General features: G+C 34.6%; 1 protein-coding gene across 2 annotated transcripts in view; it reads left to right on the forward strand.

The window, feature by feature from the left end:
• Positions 1–297: 297 nt before the first annotated feature.
• The window catches only part of ARL6 (ADP ribosylation factor like GTPase 6), a 39,744-nt gene continuing 12,638 nt past the window's right edge, over positions 298–27,403 (forward strand). Inside the window, exons 1-5 of one of the 2 annotated variants that reach the window (XM_042956889.1) lie at positions 298–699; positions 3,347–3,496; positions 10,661–10,722; positions 11,159–11,227; positions 14,993–15,087. In XM_042956889.1, coding sequence (XP_042812823.1) covers positions 3,374–3,496; positions 10,661–10,722; positions 11,159–11,227; positions 14,993–15,087 — 349 coding nt within the window. In that variant the 5' untranslated portion in view covers positions 298–699; positions 3,347–3,373. The remainder of the gene's footprint in view (positions 700–3,346; positions 3,497–10,660; positions 10,723–11,158; positions 11,228–14,992; positions 15,088–27,403) is intronic. The other variant, XM_007095930.3, reaches the window with a different exon arrangement.

Raw genomic sequence — 27,403 nt, forward strand, 5'->3', positions numbered from 1 at the left:
GGGCAACTCCGGTGCACGCCTTGCCAGAGTGGGCACAGTTGTGTCTTTCAATCGTTGCCATCACGCTGCCGCGCGTGCCGGGTAAACACACATAGGTTTCTTAGCGCTCTGGCAGCCACAAGAAGGGCCCGCCCCAAAGGGGTGAAATTGCTGATACTCTCCCGAGAGCCTGGGAGAAATCCGGACGGAAAGAAACGCCCACAGCAAACGCAAGCCCGGAGCATCCCAGCAGGCTGTGCGCGCTCCTACAACTCCCATCATGCTCCATCCGGGACAGCACTGCTCCTCGCAGGAAGGCGGCAGTTCACCCCGCCACCTGTCTAAACACATTCTTTAATACTCTTCGGTGTGCCTCTGGCATTTTCCGGTGCTCTTCAATCCCATAAACAAGAGCACCAAGTCTGACTTCCTAAAACTCCAAGGAGGCGTGGCTTCGGGACCGGAAGAACGTCCGGTTGCCTAGGGAACGCTACGCGCCTAGGCGCCTGCCCAGCCACTGATGCTGCGGCTGTGGCACAAGCTACCAATTCACCGAACTTGTAGAAGCGGCTTTGCTCAGGAGCAGGGATTCTTCCAATGGAAGCATAGAGAAGAAGGCTGAGAGACGCCCGATTCTTAACCCAGAGACGGATACGAGCGAGTGGCCCATTCCTGTACCTCTTCAGCTCCTGGGCCCGCAAGACCAACCTCAAAGACCAGGTATCTCCCTGCCCCCTATCTGTAGCCAGCGCTGCCACCATCGCCACCACTCCCGCCGCGTTTTAGAATTGCGTTTTAGAATTGCTTTCTACTCTTTCCTAGTTTGTTTTTGTTTTTGTTTTTGTTTTTGTTTTTACTGTGTACCTTGTTTCTAAAGTTTAAGAGGTGGAAAAGGAAAGCTGGTTTATGCGGTTAGTATAAGGGACCCCAGAAAACTCGTTGAACTGGGTTGGGCATATGTTTGTTTGGTTTTAACACCGCCCAGTTTTTTGTTTTTATTTGGTTTGTGGAAAACGTAATTGAAATTTCATCATTAAAAACTAAAAGCCTAATAAAAATGCCTGAAGTACTAAGAGTGAGCTATAATTCACTCTAGGAATACTTCTTAAAGTTTACAAAGTACCATTCGTGGTGTTTTCTCTGCCCGACCACTATCTCTGAGGCCTACCTTCCAAGCCCTTTACTGTCTGTGGATAACATCCTAATTCTTCAAGACGTTTCTGGCAACAAGTAATCCTTTAGAAGGAATCTCAGATCACAATCAAGAGAATTGATTGGCTGGTGTGCAGAGAGAGGAAAACAATAAAACAGTAAGATAATAAACTGGAAAGGTAGATTGGAGCCACGCTGTGAACCTTAAAAGCTATGGGAGAAAGTTTGGGCTTTATTCTGAAAGCCAGTAGTTCTCAATAGTAACTGTACATCAGAAACACTGTGTAACTTTTCAAAATACAGATGCTCTAATCCCTTCATCAGAATTACTTCAAGTAGTTGATTCCCCTGTGCAGCAAAAGTTGGCAGGGCTTTAGACATAGTGAGCTACAGAAAACTTTAATTTTATCTCCCACTGTGCACATAGGGCATTGTAAATAAACGTTAAGTGGCTTAAATTGTTATCTTTTCTTCTCTCATGCCTGCAAAAATTAAACTTACAGAAATGAATGATTACTAAGAAATAGAAGCATGTATAAGGCTATAATTATAGCTTTTAGAACAACTGACTTCTAAATTGTATGCCCCCAAATATTTCATTAACAAGCATTAGGTTTGATAATCCATGAAAAAGGGTTGGAAAATCACAATCCAGGGTTCTATGGAAAATTGAATGAATATTCAAGTATCAAGCTTTTGACAGTCAGTGCTTTATAGTGGATGCTCAAAGGAGGAGGATGTGAGAAGTAGTCATTTTTTTAAAAAATCTGTTCAAATTGTATGAAAAATGGAAAACAAGATATTGCCCTTATATAAGCATGTTTGGTACAATAAATAACAAAGTGAGTAATAGCAAATCTACTTTCAATTAAAATGGTCTGTGTGAATTGCTTCATATCAGAAGGCTAACTTAAAGTAGATTCTACAAATGCTCCTTAAGTGGAGATTTAAAGGAATTGATGGAGTGAGAGTTGAATCTCCAGCACAAGGAGAAAAGTGGCACAAGTGGAGTACCTGAGATCAAACCCATCCCTTGGATAAAACAACTGTGGCTCTGTTTTATAGGCCCCATGCTTATGTGGGGCATTGTACCTTCTCTTTTCTGAGCATCATTGGAATTCAGTTTTGAAATTTCCGTATGATCCCCCAACAGGCCTAAGCAAAATCGATGACACAGCCTCCTTTTGGATGCACTTGTCTTGGAAACCTCATCATTTAAGTTGCTGCAAGCTCACAGCCTTCAAGGAATGGCCTTGCCTAGGATAGTTTGGGTTAAAAAGTACTGAAGGAGCTGGGGAATGACAGGCTTCTGGAACCTTAGATGGAGATGAGAATAAATCAATTAAATGAGATGACTATTTAGAGAACTCAGAAATGATGGTTAAAATAATAGGAAATACTTTGGACACAGGCAGATTGCAGTTGCTGCTATAGCAGTCCGGGCAGCAGTTGAGAGCTGACAACAGGGATATCTCTCTTCTGCCATCACATTATAATGTTTTGGGGAGGGATGGACCCAAAGGGAGCACCTTTGGAAAGTTTCATTTGGAATGTTCATAGCAGGTTATGAACAAGCAATATGTCTAGCAATGTATATTAAGATAAATATATCTGTTAGGATTCTTTGTTCCTATTGATAGAAAATGCAACCTAAGCTGGATAGAAGCAAACAAACAAAAACAGTAAATTTAATAGTTCAGATTATTGCATAATACAACAATGGGCCTGGCTTCAGAAAAAGATTTAGCCAGTGGCACAAATAATGTAGCTAAAATCTAAGTTTTTCTCTCTCTTTTTTTTTAATCTGCCTTCTAAGCTTCCGCATTAGGCTTAGCATGAACCCCTTTGCCCATTCATTGTTCCAGATTTCCAGAAAAGGCTGCATATATTTTCAAGATCATAAGTGGCATAGTCCACACAATACTGAGTTTAACCACATTTTCTTCTTAAATATTATAAATTACAATGAGAAAAGTACAGTTATTTCAAGGGCATTATTCTGTGTGTTACCTAGGGTTGTAAGCTGCCAATCTGCATTTCAGTTAAGGCTCCTTTGTGATAATCAGCTTAAATTCTGTTTACTAAATACAGAGCTACATTGACATGGTTTTTATCATTATGTCTTTAAATTATTAAATTTTTGATGTACATGCTCTTTTTTTCCTTACCTAAAGTGCCTGTGATTGATATATCATTTTTACTTTCTGACTTGCAGCTGGTTTGTAAATATTTGAATCACATTATGGGATTGCTAGACAGACTTTCAGGCTTGCTTGGCCTAAGGAAGAAGGAGGTTCATGTTTTGTGCCTTGGGCTGGATAATAGTGGCAAAACAACAATCATTAACAAACTTAAACCTTCAAATGTAAGTATCTTTTTTAGATGCTTTAAGTATTTTCTGCGAGAGAAAGTTAATATGCGGAATTATTTTGTGTGCCATCATTACTTCAGATAATCATGTTATGAAATCCTGTTAACCTTGTAGTACCTTAAAGTAATAAATGTCAGGGTGCCATAATTTGCAGTGTATTTTATGCAGGTATACATTAGTAATACTTGTCTTGATAAATATGTCTTGATAATTATTTAAATTGGAATATTTTCCAAATGTCTTTTTTTCTCTAAAGATTCTCACAGATTTGCAAAGTTTACTCTTAGGTAGCATTGCCTTCTTTTTGGCTCTTTCTTAATAAGCAGAGGGAAAGGTGAATCATTTTTATGGGTTCTATGGATAATTAGACAGTTTACCAGGAGTGTAGTATACCTATCAGTAGTAGTAAGCAGAATGACTTTAAGTCATAGAAGTAATAAGTATATGAAAATATAATTTTAATAACTGTAAAATATATAAAGCTATACATTCAACACATGGTACATAAGTTGAAGTTAGGTTCTGCTACACATAAAGAAAACCCACATAACAGTGGACTAAATAAGTAAGAGGTTTCTTTTTCTGTCACCTAAATAAGTCCTGAGGAGGTATTCCAGGGCTGCGGTCAGTTGTGAGATATCCAGGCATTTTCCATCTTTCTGTTATGCTATTCCAAGTGCCTGGTTTTCATCTTCAAGATCTCCACATGGTCACCTTGGTTAACTATTATATCTGTATTCTAAGTCACCAGGAGGAGAAAAGAATAAGCTGAAGGAATAGACCTTCTTCCTAAATAAGCCCTCTTTAAAGAGCTTACCCAGAAGCACCAACTGATGATTCCTAACTTACATTTCATTGGCTACCCCTAACTATAAATAAAGCTGGATTTTTTAAAGTTTATTTATTTATTTTGATAGAGAGAGCGAGAGAGAATGGGGGAGAGGGAGAGAGAATATTAGACTCCTCACTGTCAGCGCAGAGCCTGTTGTGGGGCTCCATCCCCCAAACAGTGAGGTCATGCCCTGAGCCAAAATCAAGAGTCGGTCACTTAACCGACTGAGCAACCCAGGTGCCCCTAAGCTGGATTTTTTTTTTTTAAAGCAAGGCATACTGCTGCTTCCAGGAACAATAAGGATCCTGTAAGTATAGAAAAAGGAGAGAATGGATATTGAATAGACAACTAACATTTACAGTTGTAAATACACTTATTTAGGTAAAAGCCATTAGTGAAAAATGTAGAGTGAAAAAATAGACTGCATACAGATGGGACAAAAAACAAGCTCGTACTTTTAATGACTAAATGGCTAGAGAATGGGAAATATTGCTCCTAAATATAGTAGTTGAAGATGAATTTTATTGTCTTCAAATAATGCTTCAGGTTGGGCAGAATAGACAGCCTTACTACTACTCCATTTTCTTTTGCAACAGCTTTAGTTTTACTTCTGTTTAGTTGGAGATTGCTTTGGAATTACAAAAACACCATTATTTCTTTTTTTCTGGTCATTATTCCCTTCTACACGGATGAGTTTGCCACAGAAAAACAACTAACTGCTGGTGTATCTTCAGGTTGGAGATAGTTTGAGGCAGCCAGGATAAGAAGTCGAAGATGGATTTGGAAGGCAATTTAGTTAATTTAAGGAGTTCGCCACTGAGTTGGGAGTCAGCTCAGGCATACATGCTGAAGTCAGGCAGAGATCAAAAATACCACCTTTGGGGTGCCTGGGTGGCTCAGTCCATTAAGTGTCCAACTTCAGCTCAGGTCATGATCTCACGGTTCATGAGTTCGAGCCCCACATCAGTCTCTGTGCTTTCAGTGAAGAGCCTGTTGGGATTCTCTCTCTCCCTCTTTCTCTGCCTTTCCCCTGCTTGCATGCACTCTCTCTCTCTCAAAATAAATAAATAAACTTAAAAAAAATACCAGCTTTATTTAAAAGGTTGATTTTGGAGGGTGAGGTTAGGTCTGTTCAGAGGAGTTGCTAACACTCTATTGTATTGAGATTGGCCTCCCAAAATTTCAAGTTTTCCTCCTCAGGGAAAAATCCTACTCTTCTAGGTTTATTGAATGGCTAAGATCAGATGAGAGTGCATGCTTGTGATAAGCATGTGGCTTGTGATAAGCATGAGGAAAGAGAGGAAGAATGAAGAATGCTCAGTTCACTTCACAAACTGGGCAAAGGAGTAATTCTTTTCCCATGGAGAGGAATAAATTGGTGGAGGGGAGATTGAGAAATAAGGAGTATCATTTAATGAAGTTTTCTCTATATGAAGACAGGAAAAAAGAGATTCTTCCCCAATAAGGCAAAGATCAGGTCAAAAAGCCCACATACGTTGGAGTCTATCTCCTGACTTTGTGATTATATGAAATTTCTTTATCAGTCCTTCAGAGGAAGATAAAGCAACCTACCCAGTTGGATGGGGTCCAGAATTGAATTTAAAGAACAGTGAGTATATGTTAAAAGTAGAGCCATACCCAACTGTGCCTGGGCCCATAATCAGTACTGTGGATCAGCTATCAGAAGATCCGTATGGGCAAATGCTTAAACTCAGTGACTGGTGACCTGCATTTCTGTGGGTAAAGCTGTCAGCAATAAGCGAACAAGATTATAAGGAAATTTTTTAAGCAAAGGCCTATTCTGTCAGAGGTGTTTACACTTTTCTCCACATCAGAGAATAGCCTCAAAGGTAAATTTTTTTGTTTTGGTAAAACTGATCTCAAATAAGTACAAAATTATTGAAACCAGAGCCACCATTAATAACCACAAAATGGACCAGTCCCCCAATGTCTACTGTACTCACATTGGGAGAAATAACATTAAAAAAACAGAATAGAAATTACAGTTTCTTTTTCCATCCTCCCCAACAGTATAGTAATCTTATGTTCCAAAATATGGTTATTACCATAGGAAGAATCTTCCTTGGTATGGATGCAAACAGCTTTCTTACCTGAACAAGGATATTCTTTTGAAGACAATGGCTCTTAGTTTTTAAATTAGCTATTGATTTGTTTTCATAGTTTCTTTTGTCATTTCTAGGGATTTGGGTCAAAAAGGGAAGGAGACAGCATGCTCAGTCTGGATCTTAAAATAATCTTTTTTTTTTTTTTTTTTTAAAAAGAGAGCACATGAGCAGGGCAGAGGGCAGAGGGAGAGAGAGAGAAAGAAAAAGAGCGAGAGAGAGAATCAAGCAAGCTCCACGCTCAGCATGGAGCCTGATGCAGGGCTCAATCACACAATCCTGGGATCATGACCTGAGCTGAAATCAAGAGTCGGATGCTCAGCCATCTAAGACACCCAGACACCCCTGTGATCTTATAATACCCCCATTTCAGACTGGTTTTGTAACCTGTTAACCCTGCCTAACACACCACATTAGTCAGGAAGAGCCCTTCGGAAAACCTGGGTTCACAACCAGTAACTAAGGTTTTTTAATTAATCTTCCATTGTTTTCCAACATCCCTGTCTCTCTGTTACCTCTGGTGAACTACAAAACTAGCCTAGACTTGCTATACAGCTATTTTAAGGGGATGATCACCTACTTTCTAACACCACTTCCTGAGATTTAATCTTTAGGCAACTACCCTGTCTCCTTGAATAACTGACCTCTAGATCCTAAGAACACAGTAAGTTGCTTTGCTTTTTTTTTTTTTTTTTAATTTGGTGCTAATAGCCAAAAGACCACTTGAAAAAGGCCCCCAATCTCTGTCAAGGGTATAGATAATAACCCTTGTTTCCTCAGTGTCTCTGTACTGAAGAAATCTCTTGTGAGCTTACATCCACTATTAGAAACATTTTTAAAAGTTTATTTATTTATTTTGAGAGAGAAAGAGAGAGAGCATGCCCACACAAGTTGCGGAGGGGCAGAAAGAGAGAGGGAGATAGAGAATATCCAAGCAGGCTCTGGGCTGTCAGAGCAGAACCTGACACAGGGCTCAATCCCACAAACCACAAGAACATGAACTGAGCTGAAATCAGTAGTCAGACACTTAACCGACTGAGCCTTCCAGGTACCTCTAGAAAGATTATTTTTAATGAATTAAGTGAATTATACAAATCTACAATGCTCTATCAAGAAACTTCTTGCAAAAGAATTTGCAAATCTTATTTTATAGTAACGTCTCTTTTTTTTGTCTGTGGATAGAAGCAGTTTCTAGGTAACTAGATACTTCCCGGCCCCAAAATGGCTTTAAGCTATCTTAATGCTTATTTATTGTCAATGTATTGAGGTTGCTGGTGTTTTCTAAACTGATGAATGGGGGTGGGGAGGCATTTTAACCTGATCACTGGAGAATCTGGTCTTAGCTGTATTTTCTTAGAGATGCACTCTATAAATATCTTTCTTTTCCAATTCCCAACCACCCCCCCTTTCCCAGCATAAATGCCATTATACTACCACATCATCCTGATTTGTATGATTTAAAACAATCTGAAATATCTTGCATGTTTGATTGGTAGCTTGTTTATTAAATGTTTCCTCATAAATTTAAATTCCTTAAGAGCATATATCTCATATTAATCAACACTAAATCCCAAATAATATTGCAAGGTATATAAGTGTATTTTGGGTGAATGGACTGATGGGTTATTTTTCTATTTTCATTTTTGGGCAGGGAATGATGATTGATGGCACCAAGGTTATCATGTTTAGTAGACCAACCAAATAGAATCCTCTCTCAGAAATCCTGTTCTATTCTTGTTAACATTAGTCTATCCTTGGGCTGTGTCAGATAGACTATTCCACTGAGGTGATAATTCCTATACTCTTTGCTTGCTTTGTACCATTCCCTGAGCAAGTTAGAGAATGACCAAATGTATTTGTTCCTAGATAGAGCAGAGGACGATTAATGTTGGAGATCATTCTCTAGAAGAAAATGAATCCTGCTTGAATCTGGAAGCACCAGCTCACATACCTTGTTTTATCCTAATTAATTTGTGGAATTTCTTCTTTCTAATTATCTTACATTGCAACTTTAGAAATGATGGGAAGAAAAGAAAGTTGATTAATTTTATCCCTGTTAATTAAAACAGCAAGTTAAAAGAGAAGATCTGGAAACAAAGAGTTTGTGCAGAAGCTGGGTGATTGTGAAGAGACTAGGCAAATGTTCTAACTACAGTTCAGTGAGGATAGGGCTATTCTTTTGAGGTGTATCTTCTGAGATTTCTTTTAAAAAAAAATTTTTTTTTAATGCTTATTTATTTTTGGGAGAGAGACAGAGCACGAGCAGGGGAAGGGTGGAGAGAGAGGAGACATAGAGTCCAAAGCAGGCTCCAGGCTCTCAGCTGTCAGCACAGAGCCTGACATGGAGCTCGAACCCACAAACCATGAGATCATGACCTGAGCCGAAGTCGGACACTTAACTGACTGAGCTGCTCAGGCGCCCCTGAGATTTCTTTAAACATTTAACTTCCTTGCTTTTTTATTACTGTTATATTTTTCCTGATAATAATAGCTGATGATTTTATTATGATTGTGATCAAAATCAAAAACCAAAACAGTGGGTTATTTAGGGACAACAAAAATTAGGAAACTCTTTAATCCAAAGTTTGTTTTGCAGTGAAGAAACCCTAAGATCTGAGGCAGGACTCTGAATCGCAGGAAATGAATTCTAACATAAACAGAAAGATATTTTTGGAAGAATATAGGCAGCTCATAAGAAAGAAAAGCTGAATAAACAAACTTCAGAAAAGCAAAACCGGGCATCTCTAGGGAGGCCTTTTCACTAGCACATTGCTACTAAGGTGACTAAGCTCCAGTGACTTTTCAGCTTCTGTCTTTGCATTTGAATTTTAAATTTCCAGAAGCAGACTACCAAATTAAATGTAATGGTGTGAGGCAACAGTTTTCTTTCTACTCCTGCTGTTTTCACACAAAAGCAACATGATGAACTAAAGGGTGATCTTTTTTAAGTTACACTGTGATTGATTGCATGGAGAAAGTTGGAAAGAGACTGAAATCAGTGACTATAATTATATTTGTTGAGTATTTACTATGGGCCTGACACCGTATTGAGTATTTTGCATTCATTAACTAATTTAATTCTCATGATAACTTTACAAGTTACAGATAATAACAGATTTCACATTTGAGAAAACTAAGGTTTGGAGAAGTTAAGTAACTTGTCTAAGATAGCATATTAACAATTAAGAGTAATTACAAGTTTTTTGTAATAAAGCAAAGCAAGAAGTGAGCCTGACAGAGCCTGACATGGGGCTCAATTTCATGAATTGTGAGATCATGACTTGAACCAAAATCAGGAGTCAGATACTCAACCAACTGAGCCACCCAGGCACCCCAGTTTAAGGCACTTTAATTGCCAGTTTAAGTCACTTAATTGACTTTCTAACATGTCTCCTGCTGTACTTTTGCCCCCTTGTATCTCTTCACACAGAATTCCCCACCATGACCTTCGAGGCTCTACCTCTCTTTATTACATACAGCTCTCTGCCTTACTCAGTACATTTTAGATATACAGGTCTTATACTTTTCCTCAGTGACAAGTTCCTTCCTGCATTGGGGTCATTGCACTGGCTAATTCCTTTGACTGGAATATTCTTTGCCAAGATCTCGTCATAGCTTTTCTCCTTTTTGATATTTACTCTTGGGTCAGATGTCACCTCCTCAGAGAGGCTCTTCCATGCCCCATACCAACCTCCTCCCCCATTGCCTCCCATCCCCAAATCACCTTTCATTGTACTTATCACTGCCTGAAATCGTGTTCATTTGTAGTTTACTTGGTTATTGCTGTTTACCTTCTTTAGATAATAAGCTCAGTGAGAGCAGGGGCCATGTATATTCACCATCTAGATATGAGAACAGTCCCCTATAGTATATAGAAACTCATTAAGTATGTGGTGAAAGATTACAAAGTCCTGTATGTGAATTTGGAATGACTCATCAAACCGCTTTAAGGCTGTGGTAACTTGCAGCAAGCCACAAAATATGAATTAAGACATACACATTATACAGATTCATATTAGTAAACCTTAAACTTCTGTAAAGCATTCACACACTGTGATCCCACTGTAAAAATTATAATTTTGTTTAATTCTGTCATCTCCTTAGTGAAAAATTTTAGAATTGGATATTGGATATTTTTTTTAACCTGAGGAATAATTCATCTTTGGTAATTGCAAATTTCTAAATTTATCTTTTCTCTTAAAGGCTCAATCTCAAGATATAGTTCCAACCATAGGATTCAGCATAGAGAAATTCAAATCGTCCAGGTAATTCACTTTATTATGCTTGTGACTAAGAAGTTTTGGGTGGAAAAGTGATAATATTAGATCTACCTCATCATTCCTTCTACTTTTAGAAAAATTAATTTGTTGTTTCAGAAATCCATAAGTATTAAAATATTTGTACCACTACCTGTGGATTATTTTTCAGAATTTAGAGTTCAGACAAATTCTGATAATCTCTCTAGCAAGGAAAACATTTTTTATATGTTACTCATTGAAAAATATTTATATTCAAAAATTTATCTTATGGGACTTGTACTTGAAAATTGATTCAAATTGCATATTGTATATCCAAAGGTGGCTTCTTTGAAAAAATTTAAAATTTTAAATAGAAGTGACACCTTAAGTTAGTAATTTATAAGGTAGTCATTGTTTTGTTTGGTGTTTGATTTTGTTTTGTTTTTATTGTCTTTTTCTGTAGTTTGTCTTTTACAGTGTTTGACATGTCAGGTCAAGGAAGATACAGAAATCTCTGGGAGCACTATTATAAGTAAGTATGTTTATGAATGTTAGTTAACTAGATGATTATATTTTAATAACAAATAACGATTAACAGATAAACCCAAAAGATTACATGGGCTAGGTTGCAATGTTTATTTTTCATATAATTTAAGCACATTTTCTAATTTAAAAAGATACATGATCATACTTTATATTATTTTTCAAAGGCTTCAGGCCCTTCATGACTTTGGTTCTTTGCATATGCTGTTCTCTCTGTTTTTAATGCCCTCTTTTATTTTGTTTAAAGTTAATATAGTCATGCTTTAAGGCTAACTCAAAAGTCACCTCCTCTGTGAAATTTCACCATGTTGCCCAGGTATTCTGTCCCCAGCATTCACATAGTAGTTTGCCCATTCACACCTCTGTAATCATAATTCTTAGGTCTTAAAGTCCTGTACCATACCTGCCTCCATAGTGAGAGTATGAATTCCTCAAGAGCAGGGATTATTTCTTATTAAGGTTTTTTCTTCAAGGCCAAGTATGATGCTGGACATATACATCAGTACATATTTATTGAATAAATTTAGTTAAAATAATAGTACTAACAGTTGATCCATTTTTCTATAACCAATTCTAAACAAGATATTTTTCAGCATATGCACATCAAGTGCTCACTAATCACTGCAGATTATCAAGTTACTAGGATCCAAATGTATTATATCCTCTCAAGATTTGCATGTGGTATTAAAATGAATTCATTAACTTCTATTATTGCTAGGACTCCTTCATATATAAGCAATGTAAATTACTTTTGGAGTCTGAAATTATAATCAGTATCGTTTGACTAAATGCCCTTTTGTCATTATGAACTCTTGTTTTCAATGGTTATGACATGACTGCCAGATCTGATTTTAATTTTTTTTGATTAATTCTTTCCTGCAAATGTGCAATAAAAAAATACATAGAAAATAGTACTTTAAAAAAAGGAAATGTTTCTCTTTTTTTTTTTTTTTTTAAGTTTATCAATTTATTTTGAGAGACAGAGACAGCATGAGTGGGGTAGGGGCAGAGAGAGGGAGAGAGAAAATCCCAAGCAGGCTCTGCACTGTCAGCACAGAGCTTGATGTGGGGCTTGAACTCATGAACCGTGTGATCATGACCTGAGCCCAAAACCAAATGTCGGATGCTTAACTTACTGAACCCCCCAGACACTCCAAAAGGAAATGTTTCTTATTTTAATTCCTTTTTCTTCAAAATCTTTTTGGAAGAAGTTAATTATGAACACTATAGATAAATTGTAGGTTGAAAAGTGAATATGGTTACTATGGAGAAGTTTATAATAATAGTAAATTTATATCTTGTATCTCTATATTTTTCTAATTATGAAAGAACAAATTCATTTTAATCTGTTAGACTGAAAGAGGTTAAAAAGATTAAGTGTACTGTTGGCAAAACAAGTCATTCTTATGGTGGGAATGTAACATCTTTTTCAGGGAGATTTACCAGTATCTGTTAAAATGAAAAATGTTCATGCCCTCCAGCCATCATTTTGCTGCTTGAAAAGTATCCTATGACTAACACTGGTGGGCAAAGATATACACTGAAAATTGTGTGTTGAACCCTGTTTATAATGACATATCTCAATTATAAAAAGAAAAATAGTATTCTTAATAAAAATATGTGCTTAGTATATATAGAGAAGAAAAAAAATAGGTGGAATGTACACCTAACCATTAATAGCATTTGTTTTGGGAACAACAAGATTATAAGGGAAGTTTACTTTGTCATTTATATGATTCTATAATATTAATTATTATATAATTTTTGCATCTTATCCTTATAATATGAAAAAGTAATAAAATATAAAATATAAGGAGTGCACTTTTTTTTAATATTTGAAAAATATAGAAGAGAATATACAAAAGTTGTTTTCCATAAATCTCACTACTAATAAATTTGCTATTGTTAATCTTTTTTGTATATTTCTTCTTTTTTAAAATATAAAATACACACTTTACATAATTGAGAAAGGAACATTATAAATTGCCATATATAGTTTTTTATCCTGCTTTTTCAGTTAACATTCATGATAAGAATAAATCAGGAAAAACATACAAAGAATATAACTAATGCATGGCTACCTGTTATTTTTTCATATGCCTATGTCTATTTTTTGGTCATTTTTCTATTTTTGGACATAAAGGCTTTCCTCAGTTTTTGAAGATTATAAACAGCCCTTCAGTTAACACATCTTTCTGCATAAATCTTTGTCATAGTCCATGTTTCCTCAGAATAAATTTCAGAAATAAAATTACTGGTTCAAAGTGAACATTTTTAAAGCTCTTGGTAGATCTTTCCAGTCATATCAATTTCTATGGCTACTACTAATAAATGACTGGTGATAATCTGTATTCATTTTTTTTAATGGTAGAAGAAATAGAACTAGAAAGTTGTTTTATTTTTATATTCGTGTGATTACTAATGACATTGAACTTTAAGATAACTTACTACTAGAATAAGTGATTCACAACAAAAGTATAAATGTCCAGTAAATATATGAAAAGATATTGAACTTCACTAGCAATTAATGAAATACAATGTAAATATGCTTTTAAAATGGCAAAAATGGAAAACTGTTAAGAAGCCATACAGGAAAGGGGTGGGAAAAGTACTGATATTAGTATAAGTATGATGTTGATAAAGCATGTCTGGAATACAATTTGTCAGTGTTTATCTAAAACTTTTAATTTTGTATATATTCCTAGAAATTTTAGTCCTAAGAACAAATCTTAAAGTATCAAAAAATTTAAAAATTGTATTTAGGAGGATGTTTATTCCAAACTTTTTCATAATCATGAAAATTAAGAATAATCTCTAAGTCCAACAATAGAAGTTTGGCACAGTATTTGATGACACCATGCAATGAATGGGTCAGAGGGAATCAGTGACTTTTTTTTAAGGGCCAGTGAGATCTATAGGTGAACCCTTAAGCCAGTTCAGTAGCTGGTTATCAGTAGATGGTTATCAGTTTAAAAAAAAATCAAATTGAATAAAATAAAAGCTATTTGTAATTATTTCCAAAAACTTATTTCAAATATAGTTATGTATACTTATGTGTCCTCTTAATGTAAAATGTATTTATCACTATGGTTAAGGTAAAAAATACTGGTATAGTGTTTCATGTTTCATACAAAGGTAGCTCAAAAAGAGGCGCCTGGGTGGCTCAGTCAGATAAGTGTCCAACTCTTGATTTTGGCTCAGGTCATGATCTCATGGTTTGTGAGTTTGAGCCCTGCATCAGACTCTGCACTGATGTGTGGAGCGTGTTTGGGATTCTCTCCCTCTCATTCTGTGCCTCCCCTGTTCATGCTCTTTCTCTCTCTCTCAAAATTAAAAAAGCTCAAACCATACTGCAGAAAAAGATCACGGAAATGTTTATATATCAGAAAGTCAGGATGTAAAACAGCAAGATTCCATTTAAATACAAATGTAGATATTCATATGTGAGTATACACAAAGAAAATGTCAAAAATGATTTACACCAAAGTATTAATAATGATTGTATCTGTGTAATAGAATTATGATTTTACTTGTGATTTTTTAAAATTATGAAATAACAAGTCATTAAATTTACCATATTATCAACCGAGAACAAATTACTTTACATAAAATATGACTAATGATAATATATTAATCACTCATATAAACTAATAAATAAAGAGATAATACACAGGTTAGGAAATACAGATGAATACTAAATATGGAAAAATGTATGAGTTTATCGTTAATTTTTCTCATTTTTTATGTTACACAGAGAAGGACAAGCCATTATTTTTGTCATTGATAGTAGTGATAGATTAAGAATGGTTGTGGCCAAAGAAGAACTTGATACTCTTCTGAATCATCCAGGTATGTTTGTGTGTTTGTGGCATCTGTGCTTGAGGGTCTGTTTACATGAGATGTTTTGTTCTTTAGTGTTGGCAGAAAGTGTTACTGGTGTTATGTAATTATCTCTATTTTAAAATTTTTGAATTTTTTTTGAAATATAATCAATACAGTTTTATATTAGTTTCAGGTGTACAATACAATGATTCAACAATTCTAACAGTAATGAGTATATTACTCCCCTTTATTTTCAATTTTAAAATATAGTAATTATGCAGAACTCATATCTTTACCTGTAGCACATTATATATGTTTTTTATTTTATTTTTTTAAATTTTCACGTGTTTTACTTTTGCATGTACTTTTTAAAATTTTTATTTAAATCCAAGTCAGTTAACATATAATGGTTTCAGGAGTAGAATTTTGTGTTTCATCACTTACATATAACACCCAATGCTCACCCAACAAGTGCCTTTCTTAATGCCCATCACTGTTTGGCCCATCTCCCACCCAAAGCCCCTCCAGCAACCCTCAGCTTGTTCTTTATTTAACAGTCTCTTCTGGCTTGCCTGCTTGTCTGTTTTTTATCTTATTTTTCCTTTTCCCCTATGTTCATCTGTTTTGTTCCTTAAATTCCACATATGGGTAAAATTATATGGTATTTACCTTTCTCTGACTTATTTCACTTAGCATAATACATTCTACTTACATGTCGTTGGAAATGACAAGATTTCATTCTTTTTGATTGCTGAGTAATACTCCATTGTGTATGTGTGTATATGTGTGTGTGTATATATATATATATATATATATATATATATATATATACACACATACATACATACCACATCTTCTTTATCCATTTGTCAGTCAGTGGACATTTGGGATCTTTCCATAATTGGGCTATTGTTGATAGCGCTGCTATAAACATTGGGGTGCATGTGCCAATTTGAATCAGCATTTTTGTATCCTATGGATAAATACCTAGAAGTGCAATTGCTGGGTCATAGGGTAGTTCTATTTTCAATTTTTTGAGGAATCTCCGTACTGTTTTCCAGAGTGGCTGCACCAGTTTGCATTCCTACCAGCGGTGCAAAAGGGTTCCTCTTTCTCCACATCCTCACCAACATCTGTTGTTTCCTCAGTTGTTAGCTTTACCCTTTCTGATAGGTTTGAAGTTGTATCTCATTGTTGTTTTGATTTGTATTTCTCTTATGATGAGTGATGTTGAGCATCTTTTCATGTGTTTGTTAGCTATCTGGATGTCTTCTTTGGGAAAGTGTCTGTTCATGTCTTTTATTCATTTCTTCACTGGATTATTTGTTTTTTGGGTGTTGAGTTTGATAAGTTCTTTGTAGATTTTGGATACTAACCCTTTATCTGATATGTCATTTGCAAATATCTTCTCCCTGGTTGCCTTCTAGTTTTGTTGATTTTTTCCTTTGCTGTGCAGAAGCTTTTTATCTTGATGTTCATGTTTGCTTTTGTTTCCCTTGCCTCCAGAGACATGTCTAGTAAGAAGCTGCTGAGATCAAGGTCAAAGAGGTTGCTGTCTGTGTTCTTCTCTAGTATTTTGATGGTTTCTTGTCTTACATTTAGGTCTTTTACCCATTTTGAGGTTATTTTTGTGTATGGTATAAGAAAGTAGTCTAGGTTCATTCTTCTGCACATCACTGTCCAGTTTTCCCAACACCATTTGCTGCCTTTATTCCATTGGATATTCTTTCCTGCTTTGTTGAAGATGAGTTGGCCATATGTTTATGGGTCCATTTCTGGTTTCTCTGTTCTGTTCCATGAATCTATATGTCTACTTTTGTGCCAGTACCATACTGTCTTGATTACAGCTTTGTAATACAGCTTGAAGTCCAGAATTGTGATGCTTCCAGCTTTGGTTTTCTTTTTCAGAATTGCCATGGCTATTCAGGGTCTTTTCTGGTTCCATACAAATTTTAGAATTGCTTGTTCTAGCTCTGTGAAGAATGAAATTTCAAAGGTTTTGCAGTGTTTTCCAGGTTGCCCCAAAATAAAAATACCCTTTTTTTTGGTTGCATAAAAAGAATAGGTGTCAGTAGCCAAAAATATAGATTGATAAAGAAGAAAGGAGGAAGTAAAATTCCATGTATTTCACCATGTATTTAAAATTATTTTGGTTATGGGGTGCCTAGGTGGCTCAATCAGTTAATGGCCAACTCGATTTCGGGTCAGGTCATGATCTCACGGTTTGGGAGTTCAAGCCCCACGTGGAGATCTGCACTTACAGTGAGGAGCCTGCTTCGGATCTGTCTCCCTCTCTTTGTCGTTCCCCCACTTGCAAGCACATGCTCGCCCTTTCTCTCTCTTTCTCTTTCTCTCTCTCTCTCTCTCTCTCTCTCTCTCTCAAAAATAAACATTAAAAATAATAAAATAAACAATAAAAATTATTTTGGTTGCCATTTTTTCATACATGTATGTATATATAGGTATGTGCAATCACAGCATTTCATATATATTTTTTCTGAGAAATATTTTGAAATAGATCTTTTACATTTTTAAACTCTAAATGCCAGCCTCTATCCCCTTTTAAGATACCAGTATTAACAATTTGGTATTTTTTTTCTCATTGTTATTTATTAAAATCAGATCATATTCTCTATACTCTTCTGATCTGTCTATTCTCAGATAACACTGAATGATGGAAATCCTTTCAAGTCAAATTGCATATATGTAATTAGTCTTTTTAACGGTGCCTAATATGCCATACTATGAGTGTACCACATTTATTCTATCATTTACCAATTGATGGATATTCTTTCTTTTTCTCCACAGTACAATTCTCCAGTAAGTATTGTGGAACTCTGCATTAATAGCTTTACTCCTGCAAAAAGATTTTAAGTGGTCTTTGTGCTATGACTTTTAGGAAGAGGTGGTGGTTTAAAAGAAGTGTAGATTTATTAGGAATAGAATGGGAAGAGTGTGGGGCTTTCTAATAATTCTTCCTGCTCAACAACAATCACTGGTATTTTTATCAGACAACCTAAGCTTATTCAAATATTTGGGGTAATAATTATCTAGCTCGTACTTTTTATGTGACTTTTTCACTTTTAAAAACTTAGCAATCTTTTATCAGGGTTATCTGCTTTTCTCCATTGTATATTCTTGCCTCCTTTGTTGTAGATGAATTGACTATATAAGCATGGATTTATTTCTGGACTCTCTATTCTATTTCATTGATCTATGTATCTATTTTTCTTTTACCAGTATGATACTGTTTTGATTACTGTAGCTTTGTAATATAGCTTCAAATCTGGGATTGTGATACTTCCAGATTAGTTCTTCTTTCTCAAGATTGCCTTGGCTATTTGGGGCCTTTTGTGGTTCCATACAAATTTTAGGATTATTTGTTCTATTTCAGTGAATAATACTATTGGTATTTTGATGGGGATTGCATTAAATCTGTAGATTGCTTTGAGTAGAGTGGACATTTTAACAATATTAATTCTATCCATGATCATAGTATATCTTTCCATTTGTTTGTGTTGTCTTCAATTTCTTTCATCAGAGTCTTACAGATTTCAGAGTGTAAGTTTCACCTCCTTGGTTAAGGATTTTGTATATTAAAATGCAATATGTGTTACAGATTTTTGTGTATATATATAACAAATATATAGCAAAATTTTGTATATTAATTTTGCCTCCTGCAACTTTACTGAATTCATTTATTGGTTTCCAACAGTTTTTGATGGAGCTTTTGGGCTTACCATATATAGTATGTCATTTGCAAATAGTTAGTGACAGTTTAACTTTTCCCTGCCAGTTTGGATACCTTTTATTTCTTTTTGTTGTCTAATTGCTGTGGCTAGGACTCACAATACTATGCTGAATCAAAGTGGCAAGAGTAGACATCATTGTCTTGTTTTTAATTTTAAAGGAAAGATGTTCAGTTTTTCACCATTGAATATGATATTAGCTGTAGGTTTTTCATGTGACCTTAGTATGTTTAGGTGTTCTCCCTCTAAACCCACTTTGTTGAGGGTTTTTATCATAAATGGATGTTGTATTTTATCAAATGCTTTTCTCCATCTATTAAGACGATCATATGGTTTGTATCCTTCATTTTGTTAATGGGGTATATCACACTGATTTATTTGCTAATATTGAAACATCCTTATGTCCTTGGAATAAACCCAACTGGATTATGGTGTATTATCCTTTGTTGAGTTTGATTGTCTACATTTTCTTGAGGATTTTTGCCTCTGTGTTCATCAAAGATAGTGGCCTGTAATTTTTTTTTTAGAGTGTCTTTCTCTGGTTTGGGTATTAGAATAATGCTGGCCTTATAGCATGAATTTGGAAGGTTTCCTTCCTCTTCTACTATTTGGAATAGTTTGAGAAGGATAGATATTAACTCTTCTTTAAATGTTGATAGAATTCACCTGTGAAGCCCATTGGTCTCGGACTTTTGTTTATTGGTAGTCTTTTGATTTTTTTTTTTTTATTCAGTTTTGTTACAAGCAATCAGTCTGTTCAGATTTTCTATTTCTTCCTGATTCAATCTGGAAAGATTATATGTTTATAGGAAATTAATCCATTTATTCCAGGTTGTCTAATTTGTTGGCATATAATTTTTCATAGCAGTCTCATAATCCTTGACATTTTTGTGGTGTCTGTTCTTCTCTAATTTCTGATTGTACTTATTTGGGTCCTTTCTGTCTTTTTGTTTCTTGATGAGTTTGGCTAAAGATTTATCAGTTTTGTTTATCTTGGTTTCATGATCTTTTGTGTTGGTTTTTTAGTCTCTATTTCATTTATTTCTACCCAGAACTTTATTTCCTCCTTTTAGTAACTTGGGGCTTTGTTTGTTGTTCTTTTTCTATTTCTTTTAGATAAAGGCTCAGATTGTTTGAGATTTTTTGTTTGTTTGTTTCTTGATGTAGGCCTGTATTGCTATAAACTTACCTCAGAACTCCTTTTGCTGGCTTGGGCTCCTGGGTGGCTTAGTTGGTTAAGCATCTGACTCTTGATCTCAGTTTAGGTCATGATTTCACGGTTAATGGGATTGAGCCTCGAATCAGGCTGTGTGCTGACAGTGTGGAACCTGCTTGCAATTCTCTCTTTCCCTCTCTCTCTGCCCCTTCCCTGCTCTTTCTCTCTCAAAATAGATAAACATTAAAAAAAAATTGCTTTTGCTGTTTCCCTAAGATTTTGAAGCATTGTGTTTTCATTTTTGTCTGTAGGTATTTTTTTTTATTTCTTCATTGACCCATTCATTGGTTGTTTAGCCTCCATGTATTTGTGTTTTTTTCTGTCCTTTTTTTTGTAGTTGATTTCTCGTTTCATACCAATGTGGTCATAAAAGATATAATATGAGTATTCTTAAATTTATTGAGACTTATTTTGTGACCTAACATGTTCTGTTTTGGAGAATATTCCAGGTCTACTTGAAAAGAATGTGTATTCTGCTGTTTGAGGATGGAATATTCTGTATATATCTGTTAAATCCATCTGTTTAATGTGTTGTTCAGTGCCACTGAACAAAGTTCCTTATTGGCTTTCTGTCTAAATGATCTTTCCATTGATGTAAATGGGATCTTAAAGTCCCCTACTATTATTATATTACTGTCAATTTCTCCCCTTTATATTTATTAATATTTACTTTGTATATTTAGATGCTTCTGTGTTGGGTGCATAGATATTTACACTTGTTATATCCTCTTATTGGATTGATTTCCTTATCTTATTTATTGCTTTTCTATGTATTTTGTTATAATCTTTGGTTTAATGTCTATTTTATCTGGGGCCACCTGGCTGCCTCTGTGAGTAAAGTATGCGACTCTTGATCTAATGGTTATAAGTTCAGACTGTACACCCACGTTGGGTATAGAGATTACTTAAAGATAAAAAATATTTAAAAAATGAAAAATAAAATAAATAAAATAATATTTATTTTGTCTGACATAAGCGCTGCTACCCCAGCTTTCTTTTGCTTCTATTTGCATGGGAAATCTTTTTCCATACCCTCATTTTCGGTTTGTATGTGTCTTTAGATTCTGAAGTAATCTCTTGTAGGCAGTGTATAGATGGGTCTTGTTTTTTTTTTATCCATTCAGTCACCCTGTATATGAACTTTTTAAAATTGATGTATAAGTTGTGTATAGTCAAATGCTTAGATCTTGATCATATAGTTCACTAATTTTGACTAATGCATACACTCATGTAACTACACTGCCTATCAAGAAACATTTTCATCACCCCAGTAAGTTCTTTCACACTCCTTCCCAGTCAATACTCCTCACCTCATACCAGAGAACTTCTAATCTGATTTCTGTCGCCAGATTAATTTTGTCTATTCTACAGTTTCATGTAAATGGGGGAGGGGGAACACATACATTTTTGTGCATAAGTTTTTTTATTTGGCATAATGTTGTGGAGAATCATCTATATTGTTTTATATATCACTTGTTTATTCCTTTTTATTGCTATGTAACATTCTGTTGTGTAAATATCCAACAGTTTGTTTATCCAGTATCCTGTTGATTGACATCTAGACTGTTTCTAGGTTAGGGCTATTATGAATAAATCCAATATGAACATTCTTATAAAAGACTTTTTTGTAGACATGCTTTCATTTCTCTTTGAAAAATTCCTAGGAATGATACTGCTGAGTCATAGGATAGACATATGGATCATATTTAAAGTAACTGCCCTTTGATTTTTCAAAGTGGTCATACTATTTTACATTCTTAACAACATATATGAGAGTTCCAGTTTCTTTACATCCTCTCCAATGATTGATGTTATATTTTTTTCACTTTAGCCTTTCAACAAGGTGTGTAATAGGATCTCATTTGCTTTTAATTTCTATTTTACTGATGATTAAAAATGTTGATCACTTTTGCATATTTTATTAACCATTCTTGTACATTCTCTTGTAAAATTTCTTTTTAAAAATATTTATTTATTTTGATAGAGAGTGTGTGCAAGTGGGGGAGGGGCAGAGAGAGAGGGAGAGAGAATCCCAAGCAGGCTCCACACTGTCAGCACAGAGCCCAGTGTGGGGCTTGATCTTACGAACCATGAGATCATGACCTGAGCTGAAATCAAGAGCCTGATGCTTAACTGACTGAGTCACCCAGGCACCCCTCTCTTGTAAAATGATCTTTTTAAATCTTTTGCCCATGTGTTTAATTTGGTTGTTTGTCTTAGTATTGAATTTTAACATTTCTTTATAAATTCTAAATAGAATACCTTTGTCAAATATATGTGTTTTGAAGATTTCTTACCAGTCTGTGGCTCACCTGTTTATTTTTTTCACATTATTATTTTTTTTAAGTTTATCTAGAGGTGGGGGGCAGAGAGAGAGGAAGAGAGAGAGAATCCTGAGCAAGCTCTACACTGCCAGCACAGAGCCCAATGCAGGGCCAGTTTCACACTGTGAGATCAGGACCTGAGCCAAAATCAATCAAGAGTTGGGCACTCAACCAACTAAGCCACCCAGGTGTCCCATTTTCACAGTATCTTTTAATAAACATATTTATCTAATCTTGGTGAAGTCTAATTTATCAATTTTTTCAATTTTTATTTTTAATTTCAGTTTTAGTTAACATACAGTACAATATTGGTTTCAGGAGTAGAATTCAGTGATTCATCACTTATATTCAACACCCAGTGCTCATCACAAGTGCCTTCCTTAATACCCATCACCCATCTAGCCTATCTCCCACTCACCTCCCTCCATCAACCTTCATTTTTTCCTTTTAATACAAGCTTTTTATGTCCTCTCTAAGAAATCTGTGCCTACTGACTTAAGATTACTAACATGTTCTCCTATGCTTTCTTCTAGTAGCTTCATAGTTTCTGTTTTTATGTTTAGGCCTGAGACCCATCTTGAATTAATTTTTGCATTTTTTTTACAGATATCCAATTACCCCAAAATACATTTGTTGGGGAAAAATTTTTTTCGCTGAATTACTTGTCAAAATCATTTGACTTTCATGCTTATTGAATATAATTTGTGTGTACGTGTATGTCTGTTTCTGGACTCTGTATTCTGTTCCCCTGATCCCTTTTATGTGCTTTTGCATTGTCTTTATTACCATAGATGTATAATAAATCTTGAAGTCAGGATAAATCCTCTAATCCTGGTCTACTTCTTCAAGATAATTTTAGTAGTTTTAGGTGTTCTATATTTTTAAATGATGTTTAAAATCAGCTTATTAATTTTGTAAAACTGTGCTGGGATTTTATTTTGATCATATTTGGAGATAGTTGAGATCTTAACATTAGACTTAACATTGAATGTTCCAACTCATGGACATGGTATGTCACTTCATGTATTTATCCTTTTCTCAATTTCTCTATCTTTTATAGTTTTCTATGTAGGTCTTACACATCATTCATTCAACTTATCCATAAGTTTTTTTTTTTTTTTCAAAGCTATTGTAAATAGTTTATTTTATTTCATATTCTAATGGTTCATTGCTAGTATGTGAAAATATTGATTTATATTATGGGAGGTTGTTAAATATACTTATTCTAGTAATTTTTCTCTAGATTTCTTAGAATTTTCTATGTATGAAGTTAACAACAAAAATTCTTCTTCCTTTTTAGTCTTTATGCCTTTTATTCTTTTTCTTGTCTTATTGCACTGGCTAGGACCTTCAGTACAATGTTGAATAGAAATGGTTAAGTCTTGGGGCGCCTGGGTGGCTCAGTTAGTTGAGCATCCGACTTCAGCTCAGGTCATGATCTCGTGGTTCATGAGTTCAGCCCCGCGTCAGGCTCTGTGCTGACATCTCAGAGCTGTCAGCACAGCGCTGTGCAAGATTCTGTGTCTTGCTCTCTCTCTGCTCCTCCCCTGCTCATGTTCTGTCTCTCTGTGTCTCAAAAATAAATAAAACATTAAAAAAAAATTAAAAAAAAAATGGTTAAGTCTTACCTTTTTCCTACTTTCTTCCTGCCCTAAATCCTGGTGTTTGCCACTCTTCCTTACTAATAAATGCCCTTTGTGACTACCCCCCCCCCCCAAATAGGGCACTTTCACCTGCATTAAAAACCTGGTCAGGTGGATATCCTTTCTCCTCAATGATTTCCTTAATGGTATCTGGAGACTGTCTGCTACCTTTTGGTTGGCAGAAGCTACTTCTCCTGTTATCTTGATACTTTTTAAGCCAAATCTCTTTCTAAAATTATCAGGCCATCTTTTACTTTAAAAAGAATTTTTAATGTTTTTATTTATTTTTGACAGAGAGAGATAGGAAGAGAGAGAGCGAGAGAGAGAGCAAGCATGAGTGGGGGAGGGGCAGAGAGAGAGGGAGACACAGAATTTGAAGCAGGCTCCAGGCTCCGAGCTGTCAGCACAGAGCCTGATGCAGGGCTTGAACTCATGGACTGCGAGATCATGACCTCAGCCGAAGTCAGACACTCAACCAACTGAGCCACCCAGGAGCCCCATCAGACTATCTTTTATTAGCACTAAATCCTCCACTTTCCTTTTGCTTTATGTTCACATAATAACTTCACTTTTTCTTGAATCATGTTAGAGTCTATAGGGATGCCTTTCTTATAGCAATCCTGCACTCACATAAAAGCTACATTTTCAATACAAGATGAAAAGGTATTTCATGAAATGTGCAAGGTTTTCATGCCTGCTGGCATAACTGCAGCAATGGCTTCATGAATTTCCTTTTCTTTTTTTTTATGTTGGTCCTTATAGTGGAATCATTTACCTTGAAATGTCAGGCATCCACAGATTCAGACCTCAATCTATGGTACATATCAAGCAATTCAACTTTTTCTTGTAACATCATAACTTTTCTTTGCTTCTTTCATTTCCAGGATGACTGGTGGGACTTTGTATGGGTGCCATATAATTCAAGGTTTACAGTATTGCACAAAGGTGAAAAAATATGTGAGAACTGTAAGAGATAACTTTTACTGTGATACACGATTTACTGGAGAGAAGAATTCACATAGAGATGATTAGGGTCAAATAGCATTTTAAACAGATACTTTCAACACTTAAGCTCACTGCAACAGGTGCAGGAGATGACTTTGAAATTATCTCAGTGGTACAGTATGTGTTGCAGTTAATTTTATGCAGTTATGAATTAATACTGCATCTTTACATTTGTTTGCATATCTCTTAACTGAATGCTGCCATGTTTGGTCTATGTACATGTAAATTTTGATGAATTTTAACTTTTTATAATAGATTTGTATATCTTTTATGATATTAAATGATAAATTCATCTTGTATCTATATGTATCTTATGCATTCATGAGATACCTAACCTTTTCTTAATTTTTCTTCTATGTTTCTGAGCTACATGATTTGTTTACAGATTTTTGCAAATTGTTGGTGAATCTCCAAAAAATTTTCAATATATTTATTGAAAAAAAAAAAGGCATGTATAAGTGGACCTGCATAGTTCAAGCTCATGTTATTCACTAACTTTGTCATTCATCCATTGATAGACACTTATGTTGTTTCTGTGTCTTACTCCCATTCTTTGCATCCAACATTTTATCATTAAGTATGCTGCTCAGTAGGGTTTGCTTATATCTTTCCTTATTAGGTCAAGGAAATTTTCTGTTATTCCTAATTTTCCAAAAGGTTCCATCGTAAACTCATGTCATAGTTTACCAAATGCTTTTTCTACATCTATTGCAATGATAGTATGATTCACATATATTAAACCAAACTTACGTTTCTGGATTAAACCTCATTTGACTATTGATTATTAACCTCTTTATATATCATTGAATTGGATTTGCTGACACTTTGCTAAAGAGTTTTGTTTTTGTGCTCATGAGGTTTTTTGGTTTATACCTTTCTTAAAATGCTCTAGTCATCAAGGTTATAGAGGCCTCATAAAATGGGTTAGAAAGTATTTACTCTTTCTCTTTTTATTTTATTTTTTGGGTTGGATAGAGTTGGTATTATTTCTTCCCTAAGTGTTAGATAGAATATACCAATAAAGTCATCTGGGTTGGGATTTTGTGTGTGTGCAAGGAGTGTCAGGGAGTAGGGAGACTATGAATTATGAGTTAAATTTCCTAAAATGATATAAGTCTGTTAAAGTTTTGTATTTCTCCTTGGGTCACTTTTGGTAATTTATGACCATATTTTTAAATTTATCTCCATTGTCAGGTTTACTGGCATAAAACTGTTTATAATATCCTCTCACTATCCTTTTAATGTCTGTAAGATCTATGTATCTTCCTTCATTTCTGATATTGATAATTTATGTTTCCTCAGTTTTTTCTTGCTCAATCTTTTAAACAGTGTATTGATTATATTAACTTTTTAAGAACTCTGGCTTTGTTAATTTCCTCTGATGGTTTGTCTTTTTAAAATTTTTGTTAATTTTTGTTCTTTGTTTTATTATGAAAATTCTATACTTACATTGTATTTCAGTGTTTATTACCTTTTTCAGTTGGAAACAATTTTTTTAAGTTTATTTATTTATTTTGAAAGAAAGAGAAAGCAGGTGAGGGACAGAGAGAGAGAGAGAGAATCTAAAGCTGAGTCAGGTCTGCCCAGAGCCTGATTCAGGGCTCGAACCCACAAACTGTGAGATCATGACCTGAGCCAAAACCAAGAGTTGGATGCTCAATAGACTGAGCCAGCCAGGCATCCCTACATGTCACAAATTTTGATATGTTTGTTTTATTATTTAAAGTATTTTCTAATTTACCTTGTGAATTCTTTTTTGACCCTTAGATTATTTATTATATTTAATATAATATAAATATATAAATATAAATTATATTTAATATAATATAAATATAAATATAAATTATATTTAATATATAAATATATATTAAAATATATAAATATAATAATATAATATAATATATATTATAATAATATAATATATAATATATTAACATTACACGTATAATATATATATTACCATTACATATATAATATATGGTATATATTTATAATATATAATATAAATATAAAATATATAAATATATAAATATAAATTATATTTAGTTTCCCAAATATTTGAGAATTTTCGAGGTTTCTTTTTGTTATTGATTTCTAACTTAATTCCATTTGATGGAATAACATATTCTGTATGATTTCATCCTTAGGAATATATGGCCCAACGTATATGGTCTAGCTTGGTGACTCTTCCATCTGCAATTAAGTAAAATATGTATTTTTCTGTTGTTGGGTGAAGGGTCTGTAAATGTCAGTTGATAGATAGTGTTCACATCTTATACATTCTTAGTGATCTTTTTTGTCTATTCTATCAATTTCTGAGAGAGGGGCCTTGAAGTATCCACCTATGATTGTGGATTTCTTTATATTTCCCTTTAATACTGTCAAAGTTTGCATTATATATTTGGA

This window comes from Panthera tigris, chromosome C2 (genome assembly GCF_018350195.1).
Source record: "Panthera tigris isolate Pti1 chromosome C2, P.tigris_Pti1_mat1.1, whole genome shotgun sequence".
Taxonomy (NCBI): Eukaryota; Metazoa; Chordata; class Mammalia; order Carnivora; family Felidae; genus Panthera; species Panthera tigris.